The 21419-nt window shown below is 39.7% G+C and overlaps 1 protein-coding gene across 1 annotated transcript in view; it reads left to right on the forward strand.

The window, feature by feature from the left end:
* NOX4 (NADPH oxidase 4) overlaps positions 1-21419 on the forward strand; it is a 110282-nt gene that overhangs the window by 71406 nt on the left and 17457 nt on the right. The window contains exons 14-16 of the mRNA XM_071432799.1: positions 17157-17276; positions 20676-20784; positions 21335-21403. Coding sequence (XP_071288900.1) covers positions 17157-17276; positions 20676-20784; positions 21335-21403 — 298 coding nt within the window. The remainder of the gene's footprint in view (positions 1-17156; positions 17277-20675; positions 20785-21334; positions 21404-21419) is intronic.

Below are 21419 nucleotides of genomic sequence, written 5' to 3' on the forward strand. Positions count from 1 at the left end.
ATGAAATCATTGCTTTGTTCAAAGTGAAGGGGGTAAGACAAATCATTAGAGATGGTTTTCATTTGGCTGTCTGGGAGTTTGAGCATGGTTTTTGATAAAGCTTGCCAATTAATTGATACATACGTGTCTACTACTCAACAGCATCATGAGAGTGTGAGGAGTTATCTGCCACCAGATATCTTGAGGGATGTTTTTTTTAAAACAACTCAAACACAAGTTATAGTAGTTTGATGCTGAAAGTATTAGTGAGGTTCTTTGATTCATTATGTAAGAGAGTTAAAATGATCTCTTCTGCCCTTATATCCAATTTTATCATAGTTTTAAAAATAATGACTTATATTAGTTTAAAAAAAGTAGTTTCACAATTACCATAGTTACAGCAATCCAAGCACCAGGCTCTGGAAAAGAAGAGAAACAAGTGCTAAGGAGTTTTAGTTGTTGACAGTATTAATTTCCTCCTGGAGTCAGCAGTCCTGTGCAACCTACTCCATGCAGGGGTTGAACTTGATCACCTCCAGAGGTCCCTTCCAACTCCAACCACTTTTTGGTTCCATGTGACTCTGGGTAAAAGGGGACAGCATCATTCATTCTGTCCTATACGCCTACCTGCACATTAGCATTTTTATTTTTGGCCCCATTCTTTCAGTGAGGGACCCCAAGGCTGTTAAAGGAGGCAACATCTTTGATTGGTGTTTTGTTAGTAAGTCTTGGTGGAAAAAGGAGAAAAGAAAGATTCCAGCTATAATAAGGGGCAAAATGGACTATGTTATGCCCCTAAACATTTGGAGGAAAAAGAAGAATCTGCCTGCCGTGTTGTCCTTTGTGTTTCATGTTAGACATGAGCCATAAATGTACTTCCTGGTCTTTAACAATGGTAGTAATTTATCAACACTCTTTGCAGTTCTGGCCATTTGCCAAATAGGTTTGAAGGTGCAGGTAAAGTGTGAGATAAGCATTTCATGTGTATCACAAGTGTCTCTTCATGCTTTAATACTGCAGAGGAGAGGAAAGCACAAACATCCAAGACAAAGGAGACTGTTAGTATTCTAGTTTTGCATAAAATGAGCAAAGATGGTTTGTTCTTTTCGGGACATGAGCCTGGGTTTAAGTTTTGCAGCCTTTTGGTGCGTGGCACTGGTGGAGTGGTTTAATTCTGAGTGCCAGGCTCTTTAAGGTATATGTGAGGGAGACACTCACATTTCTTTTTCATGAAACTTGTTGGCCTATAAACTCTTGGTGACAATCAGAGGCAGCAACAGGCCCATGTTGATCTAACAGCCATTCCCCGTCTCTTCAGAGAAATATATAGGAGACCTGCGCTGTGGGATGCCAAGAGGACCACCCTGAATTGAGCATCCCCAAATATACACATCAGCCCCATTTCATGGAGGAAGTTGTCTCAACATCTGGGCTAGAGCTTAGCTCAGAACTATGAAGTTGTAAAAATTGGCAGTGGTGGAAAAGCTGTCTCATCCTATAGTATGTTATTGTAGATGTTAATTATCCTCACTCATGAGGATAGGAGTTGGCTGCTGGTTGATAGTGCCCAGTGGGCCAAGCCTAGCCCCAAGGAAACTTCTTCTGTGACCTTGTCAAGTGGTTTGAAAGAATTACAAGTGCTTTTGAATGGCCAGACAGCTAGCAGCTGGAAAACATTGCTAGCAGCTGCAGGACTGCAACAGTCATGATATTAGCTGCCAAATCCTTTCTGATTGTTGCCTAATCGGCTGGCTGAGGCTGCTCACAAACAGAGTTGGAGACTAAAGTAGATAAGTCCAAACACAAAAGCTGTTTGAATAGAGGATATGTACTGATTTATTGGATGTTGAAGATAAATTTGGTGTTATTCAGAGTTTCTGGTTGTTGTTTTTTAATAGAAGAATCTTGTGGGTTACACATTTGCAGAAAATTATTAGTCTAAGCATCTGCTCCTAACGTGAGGCATCAGGTGTGTCAAGTGAGGTGATTAATGATGCGTTTCTGTTGTATCAAGAATGTGGTGACATTTTTTCTTCCATTAAAGCAGTGAGAGAAGGTGTATTGTAGGCACCAACCAGAAAGAAAAGATATGAAAATAATTTGCTTTGAAGCCTAATAACTTTGATATAATACTTTGCTTTATGTCTTAATTATCCATTGCTGTCAAGGTATCTTTATAAAACAAGATTTTAATTAAATTTTTGTGGGGTTGAAAGTCATGTAGAATCAAACTCTCATTTAAAATAAAACATTTAAAACTTTTTCATTTCTCTGGGAGCTTCTATAAAGCAAAATTGCTGCCTACTCCAAAAACCCCCACAGCATCAGGGTCAGTCCTCTTACCTCAGGTCTGCTTCACCAGTATGGAAGTGATAACCTATATTACAAATGTTCTCTGTATTCTCTCTAGTTTCAAAAAATACTCAAAAGTGTCTTATGAAAGCAAAATGCCTGAGAGTTTCCAAGGTCTTGTTCTCCCTCTGCATGGTGCATCATGATGTTACATAAGGATATTATAACTTTGTATTTCCACTCAGTGTATACTGTGTCTTCAAGATTAAAATAGGTTTTCTAGGTACATTAGTGTTGGTGATTTCTAATATTCTTCATGTTTAATTAGTTCCTCTTTTAGACAAATCACCTGAAAAGATTGAATATTTTTATTATATTGAACCAGTTCTGAAACTCTTACAATATATTAAATTTTTCCTTTACTTGCATGGATAGCTGAGGTTTCCTAAATAATATTTGAAATGCAGACATGCATTTACAGTGGTTTCTTCAAAATGAAGGTATTTGCATCCCTTCTCAAAAGACTTTTGAAAACTATTTTTACTTTTTTTTTTTTTTCTGGTGCCTTATTTCTTAATGTTGTTGGGGAAAATACAGCAATGGAAGTGGCTGTTAGCAATTTTCTATCATGTGGTGCTCTTTTACCACAACAAGCAAAAAAATGGTGGCAGAACTGAGCCATCTATTTTCCTGTGCTTCAACTTGGACAAGGCAAATCATGTAGGTGTAATGTTATCTTGTGAAGGAGTCACAAACCTGATGTTCTGGCTGTGTGGGCATCATGAAGATGAAACTCTTTGATCTTAATAATACACCAAGAGTATCTCCTGCCACTGCAGTTTTCAAGGGAACCATCTCTAGGATTTCAGCACGTCACTCCATGAGTAAGAGTTTGAAGTGCGTTGGAGAGATCCCACTCACTTTCCTCAAATCTAGGAAACTGGCACTTCATTCAAGCTGGTATAAGGTAAACTCTGGAGTTGTGAACTGAACCCAGGCTTTCCATAATTTTTTTTAGTATAAGCTGAAAGAATGACTAGAAAGTATCAAAATATATTTATTAAGCTGATGCAGTGAGCAATTCAGAGTCAGAAGTTCAGTGCCAGTGTTTCTGAGTGCTGCTGTCCTGAAGGATCACTGCTGGTCTGTAAACAGCAGTGTAATAGTCATTGGTTATATATTTAAGTTATGCCAGGGTGAAATGCTGTGCTGCTTTCCATCCAGAAAGAGCAGACTTTATGTGAAGGGCAGTTGTTACATGCCAGCCCCTCTGTCACCCCTGTTTTGTTTCAAGGAGACAACATGAAATTCTGCATCAACTCACGTATGTCAGACATGGCTGCTGAACTGAAGCAAAAGGAAAAAACCTCTACTATAATTTGTTTTCTGAATAGTGGGAAGGGAAGGGAAGGGAAGGGAAGGGAAGGGAAGGGAAGGGAAGGGAAGGGAAGGGAAGGTGTAACTTTCTATTTTGTGCACAGTCCATACATTACATGGAGAAAGATTCCTTAGTTCAAAAGAGTACCCTGTGGATCAGCAGGGCAAAATGTAATGAGCTTGTTCAGTGACACAGGCTGTAATGAGAGTCTCTGGGCACTGCTCTTCTGTGACAGGCAAGCCATGTTGGTATTGATGGACAACCTCATCTTCCTCTGTTTTGTACTAGGAAGGAGGGTTGAAGGAATGTCTTGTTCATTTATTTGTGAATTGTTGTGTCCTGATGTGAGAACAGGCTAAGTTTAGCATCTGCAAATCTTCTTTCACACATGGTTCCATTTGAACATCTTAATTCCAAGGTCTAAGTGCAGCAGAATGGCTGTCCCTGGAGCTCAGCCCCTGCTTCCCTCTTTTCAGAGTCAGCAGAAGCTGAGATGGGGAACTTTCCTAGCTTTTACTGCTCCATCTGTAGCCGTGCCTTGCTGTCTGAGAGCATAGTTAGTGTGCATCTATATACATTTTGTCTTTCTGTTGTTAGATGGCAGTAACTGGATATGTAATAGTTGATGGTTAACTTTTTTAATTGGTGCATATTTGCACAACAGTGAAGGAATCCACTTTAAAGAAGCCATGCAAAGAGGAGCTATCAAAATTTGATCTGTCTCTCTCAAGTAATTTGATAACAAAATAGAGCAGGTTGGTTGCAGGCAGCTCTTAAGAGTATCACTTGATTTAAGAAATCCATTTATGTCTGCATTTGCTATTCCAGCTATTTGTGGTCAGAGGCACCCCCCTCACCAATTTAACTTTGTTTTTAGTTATTTGGCCCTGCACTCAGATTCTGGCACCAGTGAATAGCGTGTGCACCATGTAGAAATGTTTTGGCAATTATGATCCAATTAGGTTTAGCTTGTTCCCTTGTTCGATCCTTCTTATGATATCCAGTAAGAAGACTCATGACTGAGATATTAGGCATCTATTAATAAACCAAAAATATCTCAATTTTGCAGAGTCTGGGGTCTGTTTGTCTCTGTACTGAAGGTTCCTAGAAGAATGAAATTTCAAGGGAAATTATCATTAAAACTCCTTCACAGAAAAATATATATTAAAAATAATTCTAAGTCATGTATGGTTTTATTGTCACTGGGCCACTTGTGTTAAAAACCCCGCTGGGCACTCAGGTATTTGAACACTGTCATCTAAGGTTAGCTAAACTGATGAAATAGGATTAACAAGGAGATAACAAGGATGGTGGCTTTATCCACAGTCATCTTTGCCCTTTCTTTAATTTGTTTGCCTTGGCAAGGCTTCTCCAGTGAGACATGAAGCTATTGCTTACCCTTTTTTAAACTGTCAGGTCACATCTAAAGATAAAAGCCATCAGTTGGGCAGATGGAAACCATAAAACAAATATCTAGAAACACTCCTTTGTGTAATGTTGTACTCCTTTCCTTTTACTTGCTCATTAAAGATTGTGATCCATTTATTGATGAAATTTATGACCACCATTACAGGGTATTTATGGGCCTCACAAACTTTTAATGAAGTAATTTTTGCAATGCTTGTCTCTGTCTGAGAAATACAACTAACAGGTACTACTAACTAATACTATCTAACAGGTAGATACTGTCACAGTGTCAAGCTGACTTGCCCAGGTTCTCCTAAGAAAGGTATGACAGAGACTGGGTCGATCCCAGCACAGCACCTAAGCTGCTGCATTCCTCCTTTCTCTTTTTGCTCTTTGTAAAGTTCCTACACCAAGGGGGAAGTTGATTAGAGATCTTTACGCACTTTCACAGCAGTTGAAGTGATGTTAGAAACATTCAGTGGTGGTTTAGCGAATGGTTGATATATGCAGCCATTAGGAAAAACAGTAATGTAATTTTCAGAATCTCAGAGAGGATTCAGAACCAGACAACCAGACAGTAGATTCTGGACAACCAGAAAGTATTCACTCGTCTGTCCAATTTTACCTTTACAATTTGTTTAAAATACAGGTTCTAAGGGAATCCTTAAACAGAAGCAAACTAAGTGATATGTGGAACACCTAAATCACTGATCACAGCTGATGGATAAAGAGTGAGGTCTTACAAAGATGAAGTTTAGTAGATACACAGAACCTAAAGGGCTGGAATTTCATCCAGTCTGTACTACCCGTGTCCTATGGCAAAAAAGCTGTTCCACTAAAGCTAATCTACTTTTATAGTGTATTTCTGCCTGATAATACACCTTATACTCCTGCAGAACTAAATTCTGATATCATGTAGTTCAGTGGCATTTTTGCCATTTGTTTTGTACTGGAATCAGATTTTTTTTCTATAGAGAATTCAGCAAAGTATTATCTAGATAAGGATATAGCACAGTGTATTAAATGAAGAAAAAGTCAATGTTGACAGGTGGGAAGCAGCAAATAGTTCTTAAGCAGAGAGCTTTAAAATGAGTAAGGTATCAAATAGGGAGCAATTCATCTTGGGATGTGTTCTTTTAATATATCAAATAATGAATGATAAGGAGGGAGATGTAAACACCAAGTTAATTAAATCCTTGGATGATATTGAACCAGGGAGGATAGTGTATATCAGAGCAGATGGAATGAAATTTCTGAATCATCTGGCAAATTTTAGGTGATGGATGGAAGAAAAGGAAGATGAGTTCCAATAGGCAGGAATGTCAGACAGTTCATCAAAAGAGAAATTGTTGAATAAGAAAGACTGACATGGGGTGGGGAAACTGTTAGGCTCATACTTTATAACAGCCTTTGTCTGTGTGTATTAAAGTGTGAAATGTTAGAATCATAGAATCATTAAGGCTGGAACAAAACCTCCAAGATTATCGAGTCCAACCTGTGACCAAACATCACTAAGTCAACTAAACCGTTCCACTAATGTAGTGCCTTGTACATTCATTTTTTGAACACTTCCAGCAATGGTGACTGGATGTCACCAAAGTTTAACCATCCTTTCAGTGAAAAAATTCTTCCTCATGTGCAACCTGAACCTCCCCTGGCAGAGCTTAAATCTATGTCCTTTTGTTCTGTCGCTGGTTGCCTGGGAGCAGACTCTGGCTACAGCCTCCTTTCAGGCAGTTGTAGAGAGTGATAAGGTCCTTCCTGTGCTTCCTTTTTTCCAGGCTAAACAACGCCAGCTCCCTCAGTCACTCCTCACAGGACTTAATCCAGACCCTTCATCAGCTTCATTGCCCTTGTCAGTCTGGACTCATTCCAGCAGCTCAATGTCTTGCAATGAGGGACCCAAAACTGAACACAGAATTTGAGGTGCAGCCTCAAGTAAAGTTAAGCATTAAGCTAACTAAACTTAAACTAAACCCTATCTCATGGAGAAGAGTTCTGAGAATGTGTTGCTTTCTGGTTTCACCAAAACAAAGAGCATTAACTGAAGATGTAAGTGACATTCTGGAAATTACAGTGGATAAGCATGAGAGAGATGGGATTAAAAGTGTGAACTTCTCCTCTCTGACTGGTCAACACTGTCATTTGAGATTAAACCTGAGACACAATCTTGGGATCTGCATCTCACAATGATGACAAACATGGTGGGGATCACTGTGGAGGTGCAAGACACTGATTTTGTGCAAGAAGTCTCACATGTCACAAGTTGTTGTGTATAATGACAAGACCAGTCACACCCAGTGGTGTTTCTCTGTATATATGCACAGCAGCTTCAGGAATCCTGGTCGATAGGAGATGATATTGAACCTGCAGGAGAGGCTCCTTTGGCTTAGACCTTGACTCTGTGCCAGAGGTGTTAATTCTGCTGTGACGGCCAGCCTCTGTTCTGTTCAGTCACCTTGTCCTGCAGCAGTGTCTCACACCCAGTGGGTTGTAGATCTCAGGATATTTATGAAAAGTGAGGGTGGGAAGGGTTAGGAAAAGCATGATGTATTTGCAATAATTAAATACTAGTCCTGTATCTCTCTGTCTCTTACCAAATCACTCACCTGTTTTGTTTGGGATCACCTGTTCTCTGTAAGCTTCTTAAATGTAACTCAAAGAGAAATGCTAAAAAGTTAGGCTCTGTTAATATGAGCACATAGAAAGGTAAGAGCTTGAAGGAATTAAAAAATTCAAGGGATAAAAATTTCTTTATTTTGAATAACCTAAGGCAGCTGCACAGAGGCATCTTTGTATGGCTAGAAAGGTAATAGCAATGACACTGCCACCTATGAATAATAATGTCATTATATAGGGACTTGGCAGGACTGAAACTGGAACACTGCAGACAATAATAGGCCATTCACTCTGAAAAACAGAACTGGAAATAAGAAGCTGGAGCATAGTCAGAGAAAAACAAAGAGGAGGTCAAGATAGCCAGGACTGCATTGAGCTCATCTATGATGTAATGCAGTATATTTTCTGGTGGATGATAAGCTTCTGCCAATGAATCTATGTGCAGACTCATCTGTAGGCTTCTGTTGACTTCAGAAATTCCTGCTCCAAGTTGGGTGATCTCATCTTTAGTCTGCCATTTTATTCCAAATGTATATGGTTCAGTCTACTGCTGGGCAGGTGTTCTTTCTTTACATTTTGGCCTTGCCAGTTGTCCGTATCCCCTTCCAGATAAGAGACTCTCTGCCTAAGGAAATGAGCTGGTCTGACCATCACTGAACATCTGGAAGCCATCTGAAGTTGCATTATCACTATCTTGCAGACCTCTCTCTTCAACTGTCAGAGGCATATTTAGAGAATTTCTTTCTAGGCTTTCTGGCAGCTAAATTCAAGCAAAGATACTTTACAGACCCCAAGCCAATAACGACTTGCTTTATGAAACTGCCCCAAAGGTAACCTAGTTCTATAGGCATAATCACTGGCCTGTAGAGGATGTGAAGATCATGGAGAACATCAACATCTTTCCTTAAAAGAAGTGTAGCCAAGAGAGACATTGTTTTAAAAAGAGAGTTTTCCAGATAAAAGATGGGCTTGTGACTGGACAAAGGCACTTTGTTTACCCAATGAAAGCCCTAAGACAGGAAGGAGTTTGCAGTGAGACACGGCAGATTTTTCTAGGGATTGTATTACATTTTAGATAGAATATTTGTGTTTAGGTTTAATATGTATTGAGGATTCCATTTTATTGCAGGAGTAACTGCTTCATTCCAACTGCAGAATTTGTTGTGAGATTTGCCTTTCTGTGTTTTTTCTTTATATTGTCTTAATTTTGAATTCTTTTTCTCTACTTAATCCAGTCCAGAGAGCCTGAGTGGGCTGACTTTAGAGAGAGCTATGATATGACCGTCCTTGTCTTCATATTGATCTGCTGGCATCTGTATCTGCCAGCACTTCAGTCAGCTGCTTCTCTCCTCCCCTTTTGTTTCTGCAAATACCTAGCTAGGATTTTAAATCTTCTGCTTTGTCATCCTGTGATTTGTCAGCAGAAGCCAGCTTTTCTTTCCCCATCCCTTAGGTGTACTGGAGCTTGACTGGGAAAGCCTACGGCAGGTGACGATGTTCAACTGGAGTGGTCTTTTTTCCCCAGCCTACTCTATCCAAAGAAGTATTTTGCCCTTTGGTATAATATGTCTCCTGAGTATATTTGTAAATGGAAAGGACCTGCCAGGGGTGTAAAACTCATGTATGTACTGTCTGGCTCTCCTGAGTCCTGAACTCCCATGTAGTTCTCCCATTCTTACTTCAATGGAAAATACCCAAACCCTGGCTTGAGGGCTTAAGTCTGCATTAGGCTTCCAGTACTGGTTAATATATAATAATTAGAGATGTGAAAAACTTGAAACAGCATCTGAAATATACAATGGGGTTGCATCAATATGCATCAGTATGGAAAGGGGTCAGAGGTCTTTGGTGGTCTTGATCCCCTCCTACATTCCAATCCTGCTTTTTGACCTCACTCCTGCACTTGTGCTGTGCTCTGTTGTGCTCTTCTCCAGGAGGCAGAACAAGGATATTTGTCCCAGGAGAGTGCTGCCCTACATCTGTATGGCCCCTTCTCCAGCCACATCCTGTTCTTTCTCACAGTGTATTAATGCAAACAATGCTTGGCTGTTGCTGCCAACAATCTTTGTTTGGCTCCACAGCTGTCCATCCAGCTGTTGCAGTTTGCACCATGAACATTAGCCCCCTTGCCTTCCAGGCTTCTACAGGAACTGATGCTGCAGGTATTTCCACTGGTGTGGAGACAAGGGATATCCTGTCTCAGTGAGTAGCATTTACCAAGCGAGGAAAAGAACCCATATTGGCACTACTTCCATGCCATCTGTCACCTCTCTGAGATGACCACAAAAGGCAGCAGTATACGCAACAGAAAGCTTCCTATAAATATTGAAACAGACCAAAGATAAGTATGGAAGTGGATTGCTCTAAAGCAGAAATACAGTTTGCAGTGAGATAAGCAGATAACTACTCTGTCAGTGAATGGGTTGTGGAGAAATATGGCCAGCACAATCCACCTAGTTTTGGTTGCTGGTCTACAGCATTTTATCACTTAATGATGTAACAAATAAATTTTCAAAAAGCAGGATGCAATAGGTGGTGCAGTCTTTACAAATGCTCTTTTAATTTTTCTTGATTCTTCAGGCAAAATTGGTAGGACACAAGTTTATAGAGAGGAAAGGCACCTTACAAAATAGAAATTGAAATTGGTAAAAAATAAGGTGTACAGCGGGATTTCTTGTTATAATAAAACTGTGTGTTCTTTAATCAAAGGAATACATTTTGAGAACATTTTGTAAAAATGACCTTAAAAAGGTTGAAGAATGGAGAAGAATTGTTGCAACATTAATTAAGAATATTGACCCAAAAATTTGGTACAGAAAGTACATGTACTTTCAGAGAACAAAGTTGCCTCAGTTTATAATTATAGTTGAATGTAGCTCTCATAGTGATTTTACAGACCTTTTCAATGGAGTAAGTGAATGGTGTAAACTGTTGCTTCTCTCCTGTAATAGTCAGCAATGAGTAGTCAGAAATGTGGGTTCTCCATAAATACTTCAGGCGATATTTAGATAATTATATTCAGTTTTGAGGGAAACTAACTTGGTCTGAGAGGTTGCTTTCAGATTGCTGTGAGAGTCATGAACAAGGAGAAACCATGTTTATAAGGGTGTCCATTAGAGGTGCAAGTCTGTTCTCTGTTGCCACCAGTGGTACTTAATCTCCATGTTTCTTTGAACTTCTTGTTCATAGTTAGGAGGTTCTTTTCTTCTTTTCTCCTCCTCCTCACTCCTCTGTTATAAGTCCAGCTCCCAAAAGGTAATTGTACAACTTTTGCTGCCTAATGTTCCAGCCCACTCCAGCAGAATCTTCTCGAACCTGCACTGTGTGTCATAGAAATGCACAAATCTCGGTTTGTGATTTACAGGAGAAGCATTATCCATATGGGTGCCTGCTCAGCTGTTCCACTTTCTTACCCTTATCATCATGCCTTCAAAATACTTCCTCTTGCTAAGGATGTTGTAGAGCTGAAAATGCTTCTTTAGTTACCTCTGGGCTCTCGAGAGTATAAAAATCTGAAAAAAGTTGATTTTGTTTTGTTTTGCCCAGTCAGAGAGAATTAAATGGAACTGAGATGTAATGAAACTGATGGTTCTTATAGGATTCTAAAAATAATAATGATTTAGCAGGTTTCTATTTGGAGAAAATTTGGTGCTAATTGATTCTATAGTTTTTTGAGCCATCCATGTTGTTACAATCAGATATTTCACTAGCTGATCAAGGACTCAGCTTCTGTAGAAAAGAGAAGGAAACCTCTGCAAGCTCTAGTACATACTGTAAGAATATGTTTGAAGTTGTAAGGAAAAAACAAAGTGAAAAAACAACCAGAAAATAAATTCAAGCAGTTTAAAAGAATCAGGAGAGGATGGCTAATGAAACCTGAATTAGAATCATAACCCTTTGCAATCTTGCACAAAACAGTATATAAATTTAATTGGACCCACTGGGTTTTGCAAGCTTACTTGTCTAAGGGGCTGCTCATTGCTTTAGTGGGAACATCATCCTTCACAGTGTCAGGAGTACACATGGGAATCTCTGATCACGCATGCCAGATGTCACATTTTGTGACACTTTTAAACCTAGAAAAGTTGTCGTAGTTTTGGAAATCCGTAAAAGCCAAGGATGGCATGCTTTGTTCACTAGTGGTTCTTTTGTAAAAGGCTATTGTAAAAGTACTGAAATGCTGTCAATAATCACAACCCCTCTGGTAAAATGGTGTCAAAGTGTACACATATAAATTAAGGTTTAAATAATGTTGTGAAGTATTGTATGTTGACTTCATAAAATGAAGTGGCTGTCTTGATTTTTGCTACAGAAAATATTTTAAAATCTTTGATAGTAGTAAATGCAGCTTCTTTGAAAAATCACATCATTTGTTGTAGCTAGGCTTTTACTGGAAAATGTGAATTGAGCCTTGGACTCCAAAATGTTCTAGAACAGTGCAGTAGTCCTTTTTGCTTTCTGCAGACTATGAAAGATGGTCTCTGATACAAATTTCAGATTTGGATGACTTCCAGCAGTCCTTCTCTGATCTCTGTTCTGCTGGTGCCCTGAAGAAGGAGTCATGCATCAGGAAGCCACTGTGATAGACAGAGCCACACAGCAGAGAGACAAACCAGCTTAAACTGGAGAAACAGCAGACAACCGATGGATACAATCAGACAGCAAGATTCAGGGAAACGGTGGGACAGTACAGATCCAGAATATGACTGAGATACAGGGAGCACATCAGGAGCCTGTTTTTTTAGATATCAGGGGAAAGAGGAGTCTTAAGAAGGAATTTGAAGGGAGATAATGAGATAGCTCTGCAGATGTTTACTGTGATTCCCTCCTAGGCATGAAGGAAAGTGTGGGAGGAACATGGAGGCACTTGTTTGAATATTTGTCATGTGGGGGTGGAAGCTGATAGTGTGGGTTATCAGAGAGAGATTATTGCATCTCTCTGGTGCAGCAGAGCTAGAGCAGCAGAAGAACATAAGGAAACTGCTTCAGCCATCAGACAGTTGGTTCCTTGGAGTTCTCAGGCTGAATCCATCAGTACTGAGATGTGGTTTTGGTAGGACAAGTAAAAGAGAAGAACAAGCATGTGAGAAGAGTTGTTTAGTTGATTTTGGAGAATGTCAGTGATGTTTTCCTAAGGAATCAGGAATTCAGCTCCATTAGCTTTATTGACTGTGTCTTATGACTGTATCCAGAACTTAGTGTGCTCACACAAAGATACCTTAGTAAGAACTGAATATCAAGGACATAAAATCTCATGCTGCTGCTTTAAATCCTTCTTCAGCTGACATTGGTAAGAGCTTTGCCTGAAACCTCAGTCAGATTAGGATTTCACTTTTTGTGCTCTATGCAGTACTTTGTATCCAAGCATTTTGTTCAGCTTGCAGATGATGATTCTGCTTTAATTAAAATTTCCTATGAGCTCTTTTTTTAACTCCCCTATCCATCTGTTATTGCACTAATATCCCAGATAATGTCTTACAGTAACTCCCAGAGAGCCTAGTAAAAAAAAGTGATAACATCATTTACTGTTGGGTTGTGAAATACAATCAAAGCATTATCTTTTCTAAGGGCTCCTACAACTTGAAGTAAAGCATGGCTCTGAGAGCCAAGTCCAAGAGGTGTGAGCAGGTATCTCCACACATTCACTTATGGAAAATAATGACTTGGATCTCAAAAGCAGTACAGCTGCCTGTGTCCCTGAGACAGTTTAAGGGCAGCCCCATGTTAGTGCAGTAGCATTGCCCAGCACTAAACCAAGCTGGTTTAGTGCTTGTTGGGCTATTTTTGTACCACTGCACTGTAGAATGAAACTGTGCTTTAAATAGAAAATATCTGTTAGATGCTTTTTAATAATGTGCTCTGCTATTTTTTCTGATGTATTCTATTTTGAAAAGCTTTTTTTTCTTTATCTGAGCTAAAAAAATTGTGCCAGTAATAAGCAAGAGCACTCCTAAGACTGGAAGTAAATATATGTGAAAAGAACAACTTGTTATTTGAATAAGTTTGCCTGAAGGGGCAATTTCTAAACTTCTAGTAAAGTTCCATTCCCTTCCTTCATGTTAATTAAATAAAAGCTGGGAGGATATGAGAGCGTAGCATGGTAGTGTGATATATCTGGGCCACAGCTCAAGAAGTAAAAAGTCATCTTACCCCCCTTGTCTTTTTATTGAGCACTGTGATATTTTATTTTCAATAATGAACTGCATTTATGCAAAAGTTTTCTGTCCTACCAAATGAAAGGAGGAACATGTTGACAGGAAACAAAAATTGCATAATCTCTGCAGAAATCTATGACTGAATCACTGCTCTGTTCAACCCTGTGCCATTTGATAGGGGATCAGGAAGTTTCTTGCTTTCACTGGCCTGAATAAGAAAAAGATAAATGACCACTGCCATTAAGGCATCGGGGCACATTTGTCTCAGTTATAAATTATCCCCGTAGTAAAATGGGATTAAATAGTGCATGTTTATGACCTCCAACAAAATCTTCTAGGGAGATCATGTTATGCTTGGAATCAGTCTTTTCAGGCACTCTGAGTGGTGGAGTGGGTTAACACAGTAGCAATATTTCTCCAGGTTTTCCCCCATTTCTCTTTTTCGCACTTGGAAGCAGTGACTTCTGGCTGCTGTGTGCTGGACCACATGCAGACACAGCAGGAGGCCCTTGGCTTCTCTGACTGCATCTGCTGTCCAAGCAACTGCTCCTCACTCCCTCAGAGGAAGACACAGTGGGCAAATAGAAATATTTTGCAGGCCAGATGGGGCTAATGGACCACAAACTGGAGCATTCTGACCAAAATGCATATTTAATTGCAGGTTGTTTCTTGAATTTCTGGCAGGCACTGTGCTTGACTGGTTTCTGGTGACCAGATCTAGTTTTGCATTTTTCCACTTCTGATCATGTCAGTATTATTCAGAGGCACTCAGACTTTCCAGGAATTTCTTAATCCCTCTGAGATCAGACATACATACATACATACATCCAGGTAGTCCCCAGGTAGTGCAGTTATGTTAAGTGGCACTCCTACAATAAATAACTGTTGTCACATCCACTGGGGTAATTTCTGGAAAAATGTGCTCTGATTGTTTTTGTTTCATTAGGTTGTGTTTTTAATTCAAAATGTTGGCTTTAGGTTTGTGTATCCAAAGGAAAGTTAATGCTGCTTGTCCAGAATGTAAGGAATTTCCCTCAGGCCTGTGCTTTTGCCCTTCATACCTTTAGGAGCAATTCTCTAGATTTCACCAGCTAGGTGGGGCTGATTAGGGTAACATGTATATGAAGTAGGCCAGGAATGACAGGGTTGCTGGTCATTGTTATCCAGTTATTTTGGGGTTTTTGTTTGTTTGTTTGTTTGTTTGTTTTTGACATACTCCAACATCCCAAAATTAGATCTCTGTTACATCTGTTACATATACATCTGAGATCCGTAACATTTGTGGACTTCTTTCAGAATATCCCTTGGACTAGATTATTTCAGTGTTACAACCTGCTTCTCAGCATTTCCCCTGTTGCTTATTTAAATAAGAGCTGCTCCTTTACCTCCTCCATCAAACAGTGCAGCTTTTAGATCTCTTAAAGCAGCTGCTGCTGCACTCTGCCCCAGCAGTGGTATCATTTCATTAGTGGAAAATAAAGCCTGGTTAAGTAATGTGGTATAAAGTGTTATGTAAGAGGAAACATTTAATGAGCAGATACTTAAAGTTCTGTTTACTTTGTATGCGCATGACCAGTTAAGTTTTTCTTGGCTGTATTGTATAAAACAATATGTCTGTCCTAAGTAAGGAGTGAATTTGTTTTTCTAATATTCCCATCATGCTGGAACTAAAATATCTGACATTGCAAAACTTTGAGATTCTCCAAGAGAACGTAGAAAACTATAGAGATTATAAATGCAGATATAAGAGTAAGCATGTTTAGGTTGAAGATGGTTTAGGTTTAAAATTTGATTGCTTAAAAATATTTCCAATGCCTTCTGATGTCTTTGGCTGGGGCAGTGTCTTCCTTTCTCTCCAGGTAGGACACCAAGTATGGAGTTTGTGAGACAGGACACAGTTAAAAATCAGCCTTCAGATCCATCAGAAAGTTTGTAGTTATCTGTGTTCAATTAAGGCATCCAGAAGAAGGAGTCTAACATATGAGGCATATCAAGCAACAATAGCAAAGGGCTGGAAAAAAATTCCTAAAAAGGACCATATTGGCCAAAGACACCCAGACAAGATAGTGTCTTGACTGGTAAGATGATGCCAAGGGTCATACCACAAACCTAAAAGAAATTAAATCAGACTGAGAACTTAAGTTATGGCTAAAATCCAGCCCTCCAAAGGAATTAATCAGATGAGGTTTAGAAGGCTTTTTCTGGGAAAGGAGATGTCTTCTCTGCCTTTAATTCCCTGGCTGTTGTTATAAAGGAGACTCTTAGGCCCTTTCATTAGACGTGGAGTATGTGCAGCTTGGTTGTGCAATAAATACCAGTGTGTGTGCATGAAACTGATGTGTGTTGGAGCTCCTTAGTGGACTCGGGCCAAAGCTTGCTCTTGGTCAGCAGACCTGTGGGCAAGTACTGTTCCCTGAGCTGCTGCACACAGAGCTGGTCCCACCACACTTGGCTGTGTTCAGCAGTTACCTCAATAAAATGTGCTGATCCAGTGAGTCAGTCATACATAGAACAGGCCTTGAGTAAATGTCCTGTTCGAGTTCTCTTTGCAGCAGTTTCTAAAGATGAATCTGTTACTGAGGTAAGATATGCAGTTGGTTTTCCATAGAAAATGAATAGAGTGGTAGAATAGAGTGTATGAAATCTTACAGCCCATAAATTTTGAGCTGTCTATGGGTGACCTTGCTCAGATTGTCAGCACTGTAGGAAAGATCTTGTAGGAGGTCAAACTTTTGAAAATACCTAAAGCTGACCTTTAAATTATAGTCAATGTACTATCCAGTACTCTCTGAAGTGTTAAAAATGGGTTGGAAATGAGACACAATCTCCTAAATAATCTTTTAAATCAAGTGGACAGAATGGTTATAGTAATGATAGGCATGAGTCAAAGGGGAAAAACTCAGCAGTTTTTCTTCCCCTTCAGAAAATGTGTATAAGATGAACCTCCTAGGCAGGCCTAGCCAAACTGCTTTATTTCTTATGTATGGCCCTCCAAGTCATTGTTTCTAGTGCCATTTCTTTGCCTTCTAACACTAGAAAAAATAGGAAGCCATAATTTAGTCACCTCCACTTGTTCAATTAAAAAAGAGCTTGTCTAATCATGGAACATGCCAAAAGATTTTAGGTAACAGTTTTTCTTACCACCTGTACATTAATTTCTGCCCACATAAAGTTTTCCAGGAAAACGACTTTTACGTTCTGCATCTGAAAACTAATAAGAATTTTTAAACAAATTCTTTGCAGGGTTTTAATTCCAGCTTGTTTTTCTTTACCTTTGTCTAGTCTTAACAGCTTTCTCTAAAAGTGTGCTTTTTCTCTTTATGCAGACTGTATGTGGATGGACCTTTTGGAAGTCCCTTTGAGGAATCCCTGAACTACGAGGTCAGCCTCTGTGTGGCTGGAGGTATTGGGGTTACACCATTTGCATCTGTGCTCAACACACTGCTGTAAGTGAGCTTAAGCCTTTAAAGCCATTTTGCCCCAGTTTACAGCAACAATGAATGACAGAAAGGCTTTGAGTGTCTTAGAAAACTTCCACTGGCATAAGTGAATGATTCCTTGAAAAGATGTAGAGGACTGAGATGTCCCTAAATGGCATAAATCCTCTCATACCAGCTCTGTAACCCAAAATGTTGTGGCAGGGATGCACCTGAATTGGGACAATGTCACCAGCCTCTGTATCCTGCCACCAATCAAGCTTGTGATTAATCTAGTCCCAGCCTTTCAGCAGGACTTGTTCCCCCAGGCCCAGCTTAGATGAGGCTGTGTACTGTAACAGTCTTTGGGAGTCAGAAAATTGTGACAATCCTTCTGCTGGAAATGCAGGACCAACTCTCCTGGTTTGACTTTTTAAATGTCTAAGCTTGAGGTTTTAATATAAGGGGATCAATCTGAATTCAGGTAGTATGCAGATGTTTAACTCCATTTGAAAAGTTTAAATTTTAGGCATGCATTTTTCTATTTTTCCTTTCCTGTTCCTGTCTCTATTTTTAAATTTCATTTTAATGTAAAGCCTTTGATATTCTATGCAGATTAAACCTTCCACCTCTTGTTTTTCTGTCACATTGACAACATGGTTCCCACTAAATCTTATGCTATGTGAAATAGGCTTTCTTTTATGATTGCTATTGATTTTATTTATATTTGCTAGATTTATTGGTTAAGGGCTCCAGTCACAGGTTAAGTGAGTGTATCAAATGCCCAGTATAAACAGCCAGCCAAAGCAGCAAACCTTCCCTGAGATGCCATCAGGCTTTGGGAGGGCTTTACAATGCACAGTTAAAGCATTTCTTGCAAGATGAACACACCATGGTCGGCTCTAACTCCAAAGGGAAGCTGAAGTGTGGAATTTAGGTGCTGTACACATTCTTCTGTCCTTAGCCTGGGCTGGACCGACAGTGCCAAGTGCTACTGAAAGTTATTAGCCTTGTGTGTCTCATGGGGCTGCAGCCCCCAAAGACCATCTTGGGATCCCTCATTTTCTTTTCTTGAGAGCATACAGAACACCTTCTCAAAACCAGGGTGCATTTTTGCTGAAAGCCTGGGGCTCAGGTGGATAAATTGACTATTTTCCTTGTGATGGATTATCCCTGATACTGTTTAGCAAAAATGTCATGGAACACAAAGATGGGCCAGCAGCAGGTAATTAGATGTTTGCCTCTAATGTGTGTTATCTGAGGCTGTAGGAATTCTCACAGACACTCCAAGAAAATGGTAGTGTCCAAAGGATTTTGCAACATCCATTTATCTGCATAAAGCCATAAATTGACTTCCAAGGAGCTAATTCCATAACCTGCCTTTTTAGCTGCTCTTCCCTTGTGCACTGTACAATATACAAGGGAATCATTCTGGGGAAAAGTGACAGTCTTAGTCTGTTTCCCTCCTCAGTATTTAAGCATCAACAAGACACTGGTTTAGTGGCTGATCTGTGGGTGTCTTTGCCCTGGCTTGGAAGCAGATATTGGCAGGTATGAAGATGCAAAATGCCTGATGGTGCCAGCTCTGTAGAGCAGCCAGGCCAGTCCTGTTGTGTCAAGGACACTCAGGTCTAGGAGAGATCCAAAGTCTGTCCTTGAAATCTTGTTTCCTGCTCCATTGTTTTCCTGTTGTATGTACATAATTTGATTCATGCCCCTGCCCTTCCCTCCACTTAGCTGTTGAACCCTGTGCCCTATTTTAAGTTATGATGTACTTTATTGAAAGCTAGAGGCTTTTATGCACAAGTCTGTAAATAATGGCTGTTATGGGCAGTGTAACACAGAAACACACAAGAAATGGGGGTTGTAATGGGGGATTGCACCTCTCCTGCACAATATATCCTGCTGGAGGTAGACCCAGGCATATGTGTCTGGAGTGCTATTTTAAATCTATACTGGACTTGTTTGATGAATTCTTGCAGTCCAGCCTCTTTGTCTGGATGCAGTGTTTCATCACCTAGAGTGGTGTTTTGTTACTGAACTGGGGCATTTCAATACAAAATGCCTTTCATTTTTCTCTTTTATCCCTTTTTTAGTGAAAAGCACTTTTTTTCCTTGCAACTGCTTACAGTTCTCTTGTCATATCTGACCAGATTGTGACCCTTCCTAAGTGCTTGTCTTAGTCTAGGCAGTCAGAAAGAGATGGAGGAAATAGTGTTTGGAAAGTCAGCAGTTAACAAATAAAAAATTGGAAATCAGGACTTGAAAGACACTGTACTCCCCGGTCTGAATGCACTTTTTTTACTCTCTCTGGGGAGTTTACATGAAAGGTGAGTTTTCAGTTCTATGTGCTGCTGAGGTGCTCATCCTTGCTCCTCAGGGCAGAGGTATGGGGAGGCAGGATACTGGTTGGAGCCATCACTTATATAGATCTGTATCTATATCCTGGATGGATATGCCAGCAACTCTACAGTTTGGAATAAAGGACAGTGGGTATGGTAAGATGTATCATGAAACTTTTTGACCAGGCCTGGCTCCTAGGATTGGCATTTCAATTTTAATTTTAAGTGAACAGGCTATGGCATTCTCTATCTGAAAATCATTCTAGGAGGAAAAGGAGGAAACTGTGCACTGACCATTTCAGTGATTAGAACAACAAAAACCACTGTTGGCTAACTAAGAAAATGTTTCCCGAATACTTGTGCTTTATTTGAACTCATTATTCATCAGGATATTTTTATTTCTATTTTCTTTCCTAGTTATTTCAAACCCTTCCTTTGTGCTTATTTGTGTTTTAATTGAATTAGAAATCTGCACGAGAGTTCTGTTTTTCTAAATGCAATGCCAGAATCTGCCCATGGCTGCACTTTATCCACCAGCATTTTCTGAGGTCTGTAATGTATCACACAGTTCCCTAACACAATGGAGCTCTGATTTCATTTGGTCTTTGTGATTTTGCTACAGTATTAATTATAATCAACCAAAGCCTTTCACATAGAAAGGCAGAATTAAGACCTGACATGATTACATTTGTCAATATTTTCCACTTATGGCCTCTTTATAAACCTAATAAAGCGTTGACATAATACACTTGAACTTAGAATGTCTCTTTTGCTTTAAAATAAAAGTTTGATGATGATATATGAATCCATATTTGCTACTCAAATCATCTGTAAAACTGACAATTTCCTAGTGTGGAAGCAGTGTCTGTGATGGCTGCTAGCTCTGTGCTAGATATTTAATATTCTCAGGATAATCTGAATAGGCTGTGTTGGTCAATTCAGCGTCTGATGTGTCACAGCTTGAAGAGCAACTTAGCAGTTAGCTTCTAAAGGAAATTCATGTTTCCATTAATAAATATAAAGCATCCTCATTAATGTTTCCTTTTTAAATTATAATTTTTAACTACCCACACATTTTATTTTCAAGTGATGGCTGGAAATGCTACAAGCTCAGAAGACTCTACTTCATTTGGGTGTGCCGGGACATTGAGTCTTTCCGCTGGTTTGCAGATCTGCTCTGTATGCTGCATAACAAGGTAATGGGTGTTGCTTGGAGGGGTCCTGACAACTTAAATGCAAGGTATGCCCACACCACACACCTGGCATTCTGTAGAGGATGGCAGCCTTTCTCAAAACGAGTGAGCTCCAGTAGTAGCTTGGGCTGCCTGATCCAGGCTTCATTTGTTCTTGGATCAAAACCAGTTTGAGTATCCATCACCAATGTTTCATTGCAGTGTTGCCATGTTCCAGTAGCCTGGACACTTACCTGTGTCCAGACTACTTCATGAGAAGGAAGAAGAAGCACATGCAGTCTGGGAAGCCTTGAGTGGCCTTTAGTCATTCTGCTAGTAGGCAGATTGAAAAGGGAGTGGGATTTATAATTTCAAGTATATTTTAAGAGCCATGTGGCTTCCTAAAATAATATTTTTTACACAGCATGATGTGCTATACAGCACATCCTCTTCAGTGAAAAGCTTACTTCATTGATGCTGAAACCCATGTACCTCAGCATAGTAGGCACAAGTGACTTCACGCTTGCATTAAGAAAAAGAATATTATTTCACTAGCTTTTTTATCATCCTCCAGCTTTGGCAGGAGAATCGGCCAGACTATATAAATATCCAGCTGTACCTCAGTCAAACAGATGGAATACAGGTACGTGGCCAAATGT

This window comes from Agelaius tricolor, unplaced genomic scaffold (assembly GCF_023055355.1).
Source record: "Agelaius tricolor isolate 1412-34295 unplaced genomic scaffold, bAgeTri1.0.p SCAF_9, whole genome shotgun sequence".
In the NCBI taxonomy this organism is placed as follows: Eukaryota; Metazoa; Chordata; class Aves; order Passeriformes; family Icteridae; genus Agelaius; species Agelaius tricolor.